This window comes from Peromyscus leucopus, chromosome 6 (genome assembly GCF_004664715.2).
Source record: "Peromyscus leucopus breed LL Stock chromosome 6, UCI_PerLeu_2.1, whole genome shotgun sequence".
NCBI classification, from domain to species: Eukaryota; Metazoa; Chordata; class Mammalia; order Rodentia; family Cricetidae; genus Peromyscus; species Peromyscus leucopus.
The window spans coordinates 58,956,573-58,970,786 of record NC_051068.1 but is presented as its reverse complement, the minus strand read 5'-3'; the positions used below and the strand labels follow the sequence as shown (position 1 = coordinate 58,970,786).

The 14,214-nt window shown below is 40.8% G+C and overlaps 1 protein-coding gene across 1 annotated transcript in view; it reads left to right on the top strand.

The window, feature by feature from the left end:
* Gucy1b1 (guanylate cyclase 1 soluble subunit beta 1) overlaps positions 1-11,644 on the top strand; it is a 46,067-nt gene extending 34,423 nt beyond the window's left edge. The window contains exons 9-14 of the mRNA XM_028880132.2: positions 2,653-2,850; positions 5,770-6,007; positions 8,229-8,369; positions 8,757-8,911; positions 9,211-9,337; positions 10,412-11,644. Of these exons, the coding sequence (XP_028735965.1) occupies positions 2,653-2,850; positions 5,770-6,007; positions 8,229-8,369; positions 8,757-8,911; positions 9,211-9,337; positions 10,412-10,435 (883 nt within the window). The 3' untranslated portion in view covers positions 10,436-11,644. The remainder of the gene's footprint in view (positions 1-2,652; positions 2,851-5,769; positions 6,008-8,228; positions 8,370-8,756; positions 8,912-9,210; positions 9,338-10,411) is intronic.
* The last annotated feature ends 2,570 nt before the right edge of the window (positions 11,645-14,214 follow it).

The following is a 14,214-nucleotide window of genomic DNA, read 5'->3' as shown; positions in this document are numbered from 1 at the left end:
AAATAATTCTAAAATGATTAATTCAAAATAGGAAAAAGGAATAAGGATTTCAGTTTTGAGACAGGTTATCATATAGCTCAGGCTGGCCTCCAACTAGATATATAGACTTGTATAATAGTGAGCATTGGGTACCCTGGCCCACCTCCTGAACACTGACATTAACAAGTGTCCACCACCACAGCCACTTGAATGACGCTGAGGAGTGAATACAAGGCATTCTTGTATGCCAGGCAAACACTCTCACAAGAGACACACCAGTGGACCCCTGCAGAATGCTCAGAAGAAGAAGCTGTTCATAATTTCATTAAGATTTCTACCTCAGTATGAATGATCTTTCGCCTACTATTCATTTCATTCTGATTCTTATCATTCTTCTTTGAATCTCCCTTCCACTTCTCTTCCCTCCCTCTTCTCCTTACAAGTTCTATTCTTACATTCATGACTTTGTTGTTATTGTTTGTTTTGATCTGGGTTCTTTTGAGACTTATTGAGCTTATTGAAGATCATTGTGATCTCTTCACTATTGGGACTACTCACTAGGGCCTGGCAGGGTCCTCAGTGGGTATACAGATGAAAAAGATGGCTGCCTCCCCCACAGAATCTATCAGTAGCAAGGGTCGTTCATCAGGGAGAGGTAAAGCTCCTGAACTCCTCAGGCCATGACTGACTGTCCAGGCTCACCCTTCTGTAAGCCTACTGCAGGCAGGACAGCAGCTGTGAGGTTATGGCTGCACTGGCTATGCGATGCCAAGAACACAACATTTCACAGCCCTTTCCCAGGGCTACATTCTTCCAGATCTTACAGTTATTCTGCTCTCTTCCAAGATGTTTCCCAAGCCTTATCAGGAATGATATATATATATATATATTTTCTTTAGAACCGAATATTCAACTATCACTCCGAAGCACTCTGAGTAGTTATGTGTCTCTGCAGTCACCACCATTACAAAGAAGGTCTCTGATTAAAGCTGTGAATGGCATTTGTCTATAGGTATAAACATACATATTTTATTTAGAAGTCTGCCTGACTTCATGACAATTTAAACAATAGCATTACATTCTCCCCTCGGGGTTAGGACCCCCTCAGCCACGAGCAGGTTAAAAATATTACTCTTGAAGAGTGGGCTTCAAATCCAATCAGAGAGCAGTTGGTTCTTCACATTACAGTTGCAGAACTGTTTCTTGGGTGGGCAAATCTTGCCTCACAGATTGGTCCTGTAGATATGGGGTTCAGCTGGGTAAGACCATTGATGCCTTTTCTCTCCCCAGCAGAATATTCATCACCTTCTGGAACTATGAAAGCTACCGAGCAGGAAGGAAGCTTCCAGCTCAGTTCCAGCTTGATTCCTCTATACCTTGCAGTCAAGGTGTGTGGTATTTCCAGCAACAGGGTTTTAGCAACTAGGTGTATTCAGTTAAGAAGAGTGACAAGAGTCGGTGCTGTCTAAAGAGGCTCTGCAGCCTCCCTGACTGAGAGGCCGTATTACACCTGGCATTAGGGTATCCATTTCAATTTTAAGATTATCTTATTTTGTCTTTCCTCATGGGCAGACCTTGCTTGCTCGTGTTTGGGTCATTTATCAGGTTATCTGTCACCTTTTCAGATGGGTTTATTTTTGCAAGAGGGCTTTAAAATACACAAAGCAGCTGTCTAATTTGTCAACACCACCCTTGATTATTCTGTGTTTGCATTGGGGTATCGCTTACTTTGCTTTGACTTCTAGAAATTTCTGTTGAGCACACTTTCTTCGGAACCTCTTCTTAATCGGAAATTCCTTAATAAAGTCATGACCCAGAATTTGTTATTTTAGAAAAATCACTATCCCAAATAAATATCTAGAAACACTAACTTTATACTTTAAGAACTAATTCAAACAAAATAAATAGTTAAATGTTTAGCTAATGGGTAATTTGCAACTGAACTTTTTACTTACCAGAATTTCAGTGACTCAGTCAAGATTATGATAATAACACTATGAAAAGGTAAGATTTAAGTTACAAAGATGCATAGACTTCAGCAAGGTCTAATGCATTTTTTAAAATGAGGAAAGTCAACCAAAGGAAATAAGACTGAGGAAGAGAAGAAAGCCTGAAAAGAGAATGGCATGAAAGCACAAGGCAGGGAGGCTTTAAAAGGCTTGCTGAGGAGGGTTACTAAAGCTTGCAAACTCAATCATTGTTTCTGGCAGCAAAGCAATTCGTTATAAGAGTCTTAGAATCCTAAGGCAAATGAGATGGTTTCTCAATAGAAACATCTTTATTCTTGACTCATGCATGAGGATAGATTTTTCTTCTGGGATAAGGAAAAACATGATGATCTCATAAAATGTACTAGCCTTGTATTAAATACAAGAGGAGATTTTTTGCGGTGCAGTTTTCTGTGTTATCTTTCCGTGAAAGCAGATGCAGATACCTCCCCAAAGTATAACCCGACAAACACCTACTTCAAGTTTGCCACTTGCTAGTGGGGTTTTAGATATGCAGAAAACAAAGCCCTTCTGGGTAGGCTCCTCCTCCTGTTTCTTCAGGCTGATCTTTTGAACAGTGAAGGTGGAGAAGGAGAAAGCTACCTTATGCCTCTTGCTATGGGGAGGGCCAATCCCATCATGTGGACCCATGGTGCTGATTTTGCTCCATTGCTCTGTGTGACAGTGTGATGAACCTGGATGATCTCACAAGAAGAGGCCTGTACCTGAGTGACATCCCTCTTCATGATGCCACTAGAGACCTGGTTCTTTTAGGAGAACAGTTTCGGGAGGAGTATAAGCTGACACAAGAGCTGGAGATCCTCACAGATAGGCTGCAGCTCACACTGAGAGCCCTGGAGGATGAGAAGAAGAAGACAGACACGTAAGAATGGAGTGAATAAAGGGCTGGCTTTTATTCACAATTTGCTACCACTGATGTAGTGTTACAATTCAGACTCTCACAGGAAGGGTCTGGGACCTCTTGTATCCCTGAACACTATTTGACCCTCTCTCCACATGATAACAAAAATTAGTGATTTCCTGATGCCCATAGGGTGTTTTGCTCAAGTTCTTGAATGTTCTTTTTCTTATTTTTGTTTGCCAGATAGGATGTTTTATTTTTGGAGAATTGAACCAAATTGACTTGTTTCCCATCAGAACTATTTCACTCCACTTCAGCACCAGAAGATTGACAGCTGCAGCACATCCTGTGCTTCCTTAGCATTGATGCATGTGTCAGATGCCCGTCCCCAGATGCTGGGCACACAAGTAAACATAACAGTTAGCATTGGTAATACCATGAATGAAATAGAGGATTCATTGTAAATGCCTGTCTTTATCCTTTTTTCTGATTTTCTGAATACCTGTTTTCACCTTTACATTATTCATCAGAAAGATGTGTCTATATCTACTTGCTCTGAGACCGTCTCACTTCCTCCCCATGGTTGTAAGGGTACCTAGTTTAAATGTTCTGTAAATTTCATCAAGCACATGGGGATAGGCATCTCAACATCTCCCACTGCTTGAAAAAAAACTCAGAGTACATGTTATATCAGTACATGGTGCAACTTCACCCATGAAAAATATCACATATATGCATGGTGCACCAAAGATTCAGATTCACTGTCATAGAGCTTGGTCCATTCTAGTTACTATATTCTGCATTGGCTGTGATATCAGAAAATGATGTAGATCTCATTATTTTTTTATACTATGGTTCCATATATGCTGATATCCACACTTACAGTTATGTCACTCAGCTTTCTGTTGCTATAAGAACTGCTGAGACAATACACTCATGAAGAAATCGAGAAAGTTTGGGTTTGTGACTTCAGAGGTTGCAGCCTCTGTTGCTGGCCCCGTTGCTTTAGGCTACAATGGGATCAGGTACCATAGCTGGGATGCATGACAGAGGAGGCTGCTCATGTCATGCTGGCCAGGATGCTAAAGGGAAGGGTGAGATCTGTGTGTCAGTCAAGGGTGTGCCCAAGTGACATAGATTCCTCCCACTGGACCTTGCCTGTTAAAGGTTCCATCAGTCTGCAATGGCACCACAGCCTGGGGACTAAGGCTTCAACACATGGGCCTTTAGGGGATATCTCAGGTCCAAGCTACACCAGTAGGAACAGATACCTAGTATGCAAAGATGCAGACTTTAAATGATGGAAATATCCTTGCAGTCTACATTCCGTACTAAAAATGTTATTGATTCATGTTGCCACTAAATTGTTGGCTTGAGTGTTCACTTCTCTTGCTACCTATGGTGCAGCCTTTGGAGTTGATAATATTGTCACCAGAGCTTGACTTCTGAACCAGAAAATAAGGACCCATCACAGGGCCCCCTTCTTTGTTTTGGTTTTCCCAAGGTTGAATGATTTTTCAAAGACCACTTTCATTGTTTTCCTTGTTTTAGTTTGCCCAAGGTTGAATGGATTTTCAAAAACCACCTTCACTATTAAGAGATATTGTGCTTCATTAATTTTCATGACTGGTGTTTAGATTAATAGACTGGGATTTGATTTTATAGTAGAGACTTTAAGACAATTTCAACTTCATTTTAAGACAATTTCATTATAAACCATCTAGTTTTCTTTAAAGCTAAGCTCTTCTGCTATTCACATTCTGCATTAAGAGCTAATTTCAATGTTTACAAATAATTTCTGTTTACAAGCGAAAAGCAACCACTGAAGAAATTCTGCTGTGACCAGAAAGAAAACAGAGGGTTCAGTCTGTTTTTCATTGAAATTTGCCTGTTGGCTAAAAGGATGAAAAGGATAAGAAGGCCTGGTTTCTTCTTGTTTCTTCAGGCTGGGAGCCCAAAGGTTTTTGCTTTCCTTCTAATCCACCAGCTCCCCTCCTGCTGTGTTGACCACACTCTCCCCTCAGCTCATTCCCAATGCTGTGATAGTGGTCTCAGCATTGCCTACAGAGATAAAATGTCTGCCCATCTGGGCCACTTTTCATCTCTTTTATCAGTTTCTCCCAGGAAAGCGTGAAGTATAAATAAGACTAGAAAGCAATTCTACCTTATCTTCTGTGACCTTGCAATATTTGAGATAAATTTTATTCCTGTAAAGTGAACATGTTTCTGTTATTGTACTATTTGTGCAATATTTTAGATTCTCATACTGACAATGTCAAGCCTGTCACTGTCATAAGAACAGGGTGAGAAGCCAGGACTACAAATGAAAACCGTGAGGTCCGAGTGATGATCTTTTGCTTTTCCTATCTATTTATTTGCTTGGTTTATTTTATTTTATTTTATTTTATTTTATTTTATTTTATTTTATTTTATTTTATTTTATTTTATTTTACAATACCATTCAGTTCTACATAACAGCCACAGATTCCCTTGTTCTCCTCCTTCCTGTCCCCCTCTCCTTCCCCCCAGCCTACTCCCCATTCCCACCTCCTCCAGGGCAAAGCCTCCCCTGAGGACTGAGATGGACCTGGTAGACTCAGTCCAGGCAGGTCCAGTCCCCTCCTCCCAGATTGAGCCAAGCATCCCTGCATAAGTCCCAGGTTTCAAACAGCCAACTCATGCAACCAGCCCAGGACCTGGTACCACTGCCTAGGTTTATTTTGAATTGGTTTGAAATGGTTCAGGATTAGGGATATATGTAATCACAACAGACAAATGGTTGCTGTGTTTCTTTGTTTTGTATTTAGCTAATGTTTGATACTGGTTTTAAAAGGCATCTTACCAGGATCCAGCACAATAGCTTGATGCAGTATAAAGGCAAAGCCTGGGTGGTAAAGGCTTTCCACCATGTCTCACAGTGCTTTCCCCTCATCCTCATAGGTTGCTGTATTCAGTCCTCCCTCCGTCTGTTGCCAATGAGCTGAGACACAAGCGCCCCGTGCCTGCCAAAAGATACGACAATGTGACCATCCTCTTCAGTGGCATTGTGGGCTTCAATGCTTTCTGTAGCAAGCATGCATCTGGAGAAGGAGCCATGAAGATTGTCAATCTACTCAATGACCTCTACACCAGATTTGACACATTGACTGATTCACGGAAAAACCCATTTGTTTATAAGGCAAGTCCTCATGGGAGGGAGCCTGTTGTAGTATAGTACAAGTCTGGGCTTCTGAGACTCCCCTGCCTTGCTAGTGTTATAAGGTCTATTGAGTCCCTGTAGGCCACTAGCTTAGATAATTTCCTCATTGTAAAGAAGTGTATAATAATTTCACACATGTGGGTAATGCATTCCAATCATATTCGCACCCATCTTCTCTTACCTCCTTCCCATCTCTCTCTTCCCAGCAAGTACCCCTCCCCCTCACTTCCATGTTTTTGTTTGTTTGTTTGTGTTTGTTTGTTTTCTGAGCCACTGAGTTTAACCAGTGCTGCCTGCATGGGCATAGGTGTGGAGTTCTCCACCGGAGTGTGGACAACTTAACAGTAGTTATATCACCGAAAACAATGTGTCTTCTTTGTCCAGAAGCAATCCCCCATCTACGATTTAATGTTGCCTCACCAGAGTCTTGGGAAGGCCCTGTGAAGATACCTGAAGCTGCTGTATGACTCTGAGTACAATAGCTATGACATTTCCAGAAGACGTCATTTCACAGCCTTCCTCCCTATCATCGGCTTTTACTTTTTTTTTTCTGCCCCTACCCAGCCGTGGATATTCCCAGATGTCCACTGAGCCTTGGAGAAGATGATACAGATGTTGTACTTGGTGCTGTATACTCAATAGTCATTTTCAGCCCTTTGATCAGTCATGAGTCTCTGCATTAACCACTGCTCATTGTAGAGTGCAGCTTCTCTGCCCAAGGCTGAGGGCAGCACTAGTGTATGGTATAAACTTCAGTGCTGAGTAGTTACCACTTAGGAAACTTTCTTTTCATTGCAACCACGATGATGTTTCATGGAGCAGACAATCTCTGGCTGACATGAGGTATCCGGCAGTTTCTTTGCACTTAGGTTAACGAGTCTGTGCAGATTGTTTATTACATTTAGTATAAACACAGCATTCATTTTTGTGCTCAGCCAAAGACATTTTTTTCCTAAAATACATAAATGCTTTGCACTGTAAAGAAGTCATGGAGCATTAAGAAGGGTCCTGGGCCTCAGGTTTACTTTTAGATATCATCAAGTTGGAGATAAACATTTACAAGACATCTCTGCCCTTTGTTTTAAGTAGAAACAAATATAATATTGGAAAAATGAAGTCAGTGGAATATTACTTTATAAAGGCAAGAATGTTACTGACTGTGTCTAGGCTCCTGGAGTAATATAACTTCACAAGAGCTATTTATTTTGTGGTTCTTTTCTGAGGCACAGTGCTACACTTGGTGAGCACATCACAATAGTACAGGGCTTAACTCAGCCTACTTTGCTTATTTTAAGTAAGAAACTGGGTGGCATCTGAGTAATGATACCCAAGGTTATCCCCTGGCTTCATAAGGCATGTTCACAGAGGCATGTACCTGTACAACATGCATACACCAAATCAACAATTCAACTTAAAAACTTAAAAAATAATTAAATGACAGATTAAAACATGGCTAGAGGCCAGGGTCAATCAATGAACTTCAGCCAACAGCTCCTGTGTTATTGAACCAGTGCTGCTCAAGGAAGAACTGAAATAATAGAATATTCTACATGAGGCTCTAAGTTTGGAAAAGCTGAGATGCAGTGCACATTCGTAACCTCAGTGCTGGGGGCTTGCTTGCCAGCCAGTCCAGCTGAACACTAGGCTCCAGGTTCTCTAAGAAACTGTCTCAAAACTATGGTAGCAGGCCAGGGAGATAGCTTAGTGGCAGAGTGCTTGCCTCGCATGTTGTAATACCTGGATTCAAATTCAGTCCCCAGCAGTATATACTCAAACACATAAAAGGAAAAAATGGCAAAAATTAAGGTAGAAAGAGAGAGAGAGAAGTGAAAGAGACCTTCCATCAACCTGTAGCCTCCATGTGCACAGGCAAGCACACTGCACACATACCCACACACATTTGCACATACATGGGTAAGGGCATTTTTACACATATGTGAGTGCACACACAGATGTTCTGCTGAGTTATAAGTGGATCTCAGAAGAAATGACTAAGAAGCTCTACCATGTAAATTCCAAATAGTCGAAAGTTTCCATAGTTTCCATCCTGCTGGAGCTCACACTATTCTAGTTTTAAGGAATTTAAAAGGAGGTCACTGTGAATTCTGAAAAATACTATGTATCATAGCAATAACAAAAAAAAAAAAAACCACTCACTTTATGTCAACCATTGAGCATGTGAATGTGTGTGTCACCTTAGGTGGAAACAGTTGGTGATAAGTATATGACAGTGAGTGGTTTACCAGAGCCTTGTATTCACCATGCACGTTCCATTTGCCACCTTGCCTTGGACATGATGGAAATCGCTGGTCAAGTTCAAGTAGACGGTGAATCTGTTCAGGTGAGTGAAGAAACTGAACATTAGGATACTAATAGTAGAACTTGGTCAACAACTGATTCATATTGCTAATCTGGAAATGGTTAACATGTACAAAGATGGGCATCTTGAAGGAAAAATGCCTGTTGTATTACACTCTTCCACAGACATGGGAAATAAATTAGTTCATTTGTCCTGTGGACAGAATGTCTTGAGTATATGGAAACTTCCCACTGTTTCTGCTTTATTGTTTCACCACGGAAGTTACCCGCTTCATATCTTCAGGTCTTTCTCTTTGGACAGAATATTTCTCTTCTCAGAGGGATATTGTGTAAGGGCATTTCAAATAGTCTGTTAATAATACATATGTTAACAATCAAGGCGATTGAAGTAAAACTTTGCTTTCTCCAGATAACGATTGGGATCCACACCGGGGAAGTGGTGACAGGTGTCATTGGACAGCGGATGCCTCGGTATTGTCTTTTCGGAAATACTGTCAACCTCACAAGCAGAACAGAAACCACAGGAGAAAAGGGAAAGATAAATGTTTCTGAATATACATACAGGTGAGGAGGGGACCCTCATACTATTTACAGGGTAGTGTGTGGGTGAACTCTGTGGTTTTACTTCCTTTGAGGAGTTGCTACCCCATGGCCTCCCCTCTGCTGCTGGCATTACTTTTTATTCCAGAAGTGTGTACCACTGTTTCCATATAAACCCCTCCACATCACAGTGGGAGCTTCTGATAAACACATTACTAAAACCCTAAGTGCCTTTAACTACAACTGCTGTGTGGGGTCTGGCTGCCTTCATTCTCTACACAACCTTATCAACTTCCCTCTCTACTCCATCCCCTGTCTTTCAGGTGTCTCATGTCTCCAGAAAATTCAGATCCCCAGTTCCATCTGGAGCACAGAGGCCCGGTGTCCATGAAGGGCAAGAAAGAACCAATGCAAGTTTGGTTCCTATCCAGAAAAAACACAGGCGAAGAGGTATGGCTCCCCAGGGCGTTGCATTGGTTTCTGAGAAAGAATATCAAGGGGGAGGTCAAGCAGACACACCAGACTTGGAAAGAAAAGAATTCTTGCTTATAGAGAGGACTCTTCCATAAAATGTGACTTCATGGCAGTACTGCTGAACCAGTTAGAACCAGATTTGCTCTAGAAGGGGCTGTATGGCTTTTATCTTGTAATGAAGGTAGGAACCAAAGCCTCAGGCTGAGCAGAGCTGAGGTGTGCTTCTTCCTCTGTGGTCCAGTTCAACACAGCCCAGGTGCTGGGACCTCAGGGACCCATGAGAGCTTTCTCAGTCCCTGCTACTTTCTCTGAGATCTCAGCAATCTACACAATGGCCATAATTCCTGGCAGTTTTATCAATCAGGAAGCTTAGGGTTCTCCCAAGGCCACCAGAAGTTCTTGTGCAGTGTTGGTGGGGGGACCCTCGATGATCTGGTCTCTTTGGAGTTTCTCCTGCAGAGAGGCCTGGTTTCTGATTTTAAAGAATCCAAACAATTCCTTAGGGGAGGTTTGGGTTCTCAAGTGCTGAGAGATTCCACTCCAGCCACAAGCCAAGGCAGGACAGAAAGGTCACAGCCACGCTTGGCTTGCTCAAGTGGTCAAGTCAGAAGCACAAGCACAGTTCGCTCCCTCTTTGGTGAATTGACTCTTCAGAGGGGGTGAGATGAACCGAACACACATCTTTTCCTCTGTGTGTACATTCCCTAAACATGTTTTCATAGAATAGAACAAACACGAAAGGGAACAGGATGCTGCTAGCTTTTCAATACTTAGCCTCTTTCTTCAGCTTTCACTCCTTTAAGTGCTTTGCTTCTGAGGGTAGCATGCACATGGGTGCCCTTCTGAAGAAGCAAACTCTCCGGTGTCAGTCTTCTTGGTCAGACGACCCTAAGAATAATTTCTTCTCAAGCTGGGTGGAGATGCCTTTATAGAAACTATAGATATAAATGGATATCCCACTGTCAGAGAAGGGAAAATGTGTTGGGGGGCGGGCATTGTAAATTTCATTGTGTTGGAAGGTCAATTATATATTTCTTCCATCCATTTAAGGAAACAAACCAGGAAGAAAACTGAACCTCAGATGTAGTGGGACAGAGAACACTGTTAAGTTGGCTTCTGGTGGCAGCCTCATAAGCGTCAAGCCCAGGAGCATTTCTTCCCTGTGGATACCGATTTCTACTGCCCTTTTCAGCGACCCAAGGCTTTCTCCTAGTTACAAATATCCAACACTATCTGTTATCTGATGTTAGCTCTGCTTTTGACTATGTTTAAGGTCTTGGTATAGTTTCTAAAGTTTGGCTTTTGATGTGGATGATTTGAACTTGATGTTCATTAAACTCTGCTGCAAGCGTTACCTAAATTGGTGATCTAAAAGTGGTAGACACCCACTATGTATTTGTTGAACTAGATAAAATGAGACTTAATAGTATCTAGCCATGTGTATATATATCATGGCTCAGCAGGTTTGTTTTATGCTCCACGTATATGTACATGTATATTTTAATGACTATGACGTAAAACAAAGTTTATATCATGTTGGTGCATGTCATTCTAGAAACCATTTTCTAAAGGAGTGAATCTAAGTTTTAGGAAAAATGCAATTTATTTCTAGACTTCTGAAGTAGGAATTAATATGCTGTACTAAGAAGAGAGTGACTATTTTGAAATATGTTAATTCCCTTCTGGAAATATAAGATATACATTTCTATTATTGTAAGATTTGGTTGCTCATTCAAAACTCATGCCAATTACAGTTTACCTAACATCTGACATGCCCTAATTCATATTGCAGTCCTTGTAATAAGTTTCAGAAATTACTGATGGTTGTAATGGGACTGCATTGCTTCACACTGAAAGGTTACACTTGCAAGTGTTGGGAGTCAAACTATATCCGAAATCAAAGCTGGGAATACACAGCCAGGATACTGCTGTTAGAGCCAACTTTGGCCTATTTCCACACTTGAGCTTCCTTGATTAATTTAGAAGAATATCAACTGACTGAGGACATCATATTCAGAATATTCAGAATATTCAGAATACATTTTAATTCCAACAAAGAATGGACTTCATTTATGTTGGAATATTTGACCTATCATCCTTTAAATGTCTCTGATAATTTATTAATATCTATCTTTATAAAATATAGTGAAACTACTTTTGTGTAAAAATGTCTGTCTTTAAATTTAGTATTTCATATCAGCACATCAATGTATGTATAAATGTTACATGTTAATTGTGTAAAAAAAAAACTCTACAATAAATTATTTTTTTCACTTGTCTACAGAGAGTTTTGATTTAAAAAATGATATTGGCACAACTTGAAATTTTTCTTAATTTCATATTTAAAAGCATTTTTCAACTTTGTGAGCTATAAATTAATCCTGATTTTTCTAGTTTTGTAATTTGTTTCCGGAGCTGGGCGCTGAACCCAGAGCATGACATAGGCTGGACAAATGCTGTAACAAGGGGCTGTACCCACCACCCAGCTGTTCCCTGAAATTTGAATAGTTACTCTAATTGCTACTCTGCTTGTTTGCTCTTTAGCCAGCCTGTCCTTGAACTTAGGCCGCCCTCCTGCTTTATTGTTGGGATCATAGTCATGTGACACTAAACAATATTCTTCAGTCCCAAGGAAGAAACAGAATGGAAGATGAAACACAAGAGAAATAGGCAGACAGATGTGAAAATGGCCTCAACTGAAATAGCTCACAGTCTGCTTAAGGTGGGAGAGGTGTACATAGGCATTCAACACATTTAATATTCATAACTATGGAAGATGTTTAACCTAAAGAAATGATACTAAATGAGTAACTTGAGAAAAGAGGTTAAAGAAAGTAACAATTACATTAACATCTTCCTAATGTTCAACACATTTAGTGAGGGTTGCTTTTGGTCTACACTGGCTTAGGTGTTTGGGGCATGCTATAATTTGGATCTGACTGTCTCCCCCAGACTCCAATGCTGATGGCTTGCTTGCTCTTCATCTTGGTGCTGTGTATGAAAAAAGCTCCAGTGGAAGGAAGTTAGGCTATGGAGGTAGCACCCTTGAAAAAGATTGAGAGATCCAGTGCCCACCCCCATCCCCACTGACTTCTTGGTTGCCATAAGGTGAGTGATATCACGCCTTCTACCATGTGTTGCCTCATAACAGGTGCAAAAACAATCATGATCATGGACTGACACTCTTATAATCACAACCACAATCCAAAGTAAAAGTCTCCCCACTAGTTTTCCTAGGCATTCTATTACATTATCTCTAACATGAGGTGTGCTAATAAGCAAAACATTTCTGCCTTCACAGCATTTGCATGCAAAATTTCATATCTTGATTGTTAAGAAATATCAAATAGGTACAAACCACCCAGTCTGAAAAGTTACTAAATCTTCCTTTAAATGACCTGTTTCTCACTTTCCCCTCTCCATTCCACACTCTCAATTACTTTCCTATCTAAACTCACTATTTCTAGCCATTGTCTCTATCCCTGAGAACAGAACAGAGTGTCACCTTAGGCAATGTCACCTGATAGCTGCTGCCTTGGCAAGATTGTACCTGCTCTGTCTGGAAGGCCTTTGTCTATGCTCTGATGGCAGACTTCTCCTGTCACCTCCATCAAAAACCTTTCGTTAGAGAAGAGAAGAGGTCTTGTGTGCTCCAGGGTCCCACAGTACTTACCAGAGCACATTATCTGTTTGTATACCTCTTGAGTTCACTGTAAATCTTACAGCCAAAATACTCCCTCTTTTCCGACATGTCACCGGAGCCCGCCACAAATAAGCAGCTGATAATGCTTGTTGAATGAAGGAACAGAGGGAACAGTCTGTGGAGGAGGTAGAAACTAGATTTTCAGGAAGAGTGGGAAATGTATGAGACTGGAGGAAAAATAAGGGCTACAGAAAAGCTGTTATTAAGCTATTATTAAACTGGTTCTGGAAGGAAGTCCTGCTTTCATTGGTGTGGGCTGAGTGAACAGCAGAGAACTAGTGTGTGGTTTTAGGGAGTGGCTAGCCTTTGGCATGTGCCTTCTCCAAAGTGGTAGAAGGGCTAAAGGCCAATTAAGAACTCAAGGTTCATAACTCAAAGTTTGTAATAAGATATGGGGCAAAGGGGATGAGGGGAAAGGTAAGCAGAGGCTACCTGTCCAGTTAGTTGATAGACAACAAAACCACTAAACAGGACAGAGGGTGCATAAGGGAAAAAGAATTTCGGGGAAAGGAAATGAGAATATTAGACATGGATTGTACAGTGCCTATGGCTTCATTTAAGAGAGTAATGACTGTTCTGTCAAGATGACATGATGAGTGAGTGTAAAAATAACCTTGGGTCTCTACAGCTTCAGTTTCACACAGTCTGTTAGCAGCCTGTGACCATGATGCATTCACCTAATCTATATCCTCGTTCTCCCACTGTTAAAAGTGAGAATATAGTAAGTGTTGCTGAAATTGTTTGTTGATATATGAAGACATGAACAACTCATACAGTTAGAATATGGGCTCAACATTTTGAGGATAGTAGAGACGTAACCAAAGACATGCAAGTTCACAAATCATTGGTAATACATTGTGAATGCTAAATCACGGACAGCACATGCCATGAGAAAACAACAGTGTCAACAAGCAGAACCTGGATAGTGTTTGAATATTCAAACACAATGAAAATTTCCTACAAATTAAAATCAAGTATAAAAGATAGCAGTTTGTCAGTTTGGATTCAAAAGACATTTTCATGAATACATAAAAATATACATGTGTATTATATTTCTTAACTATTTCATTTTGTTTGAATCTATAATTGACTCACCGAATGATGTGCCGTTTTCTTCGTCCTTGTAAGAAGAGAAGAGGTTTTTTGTTTT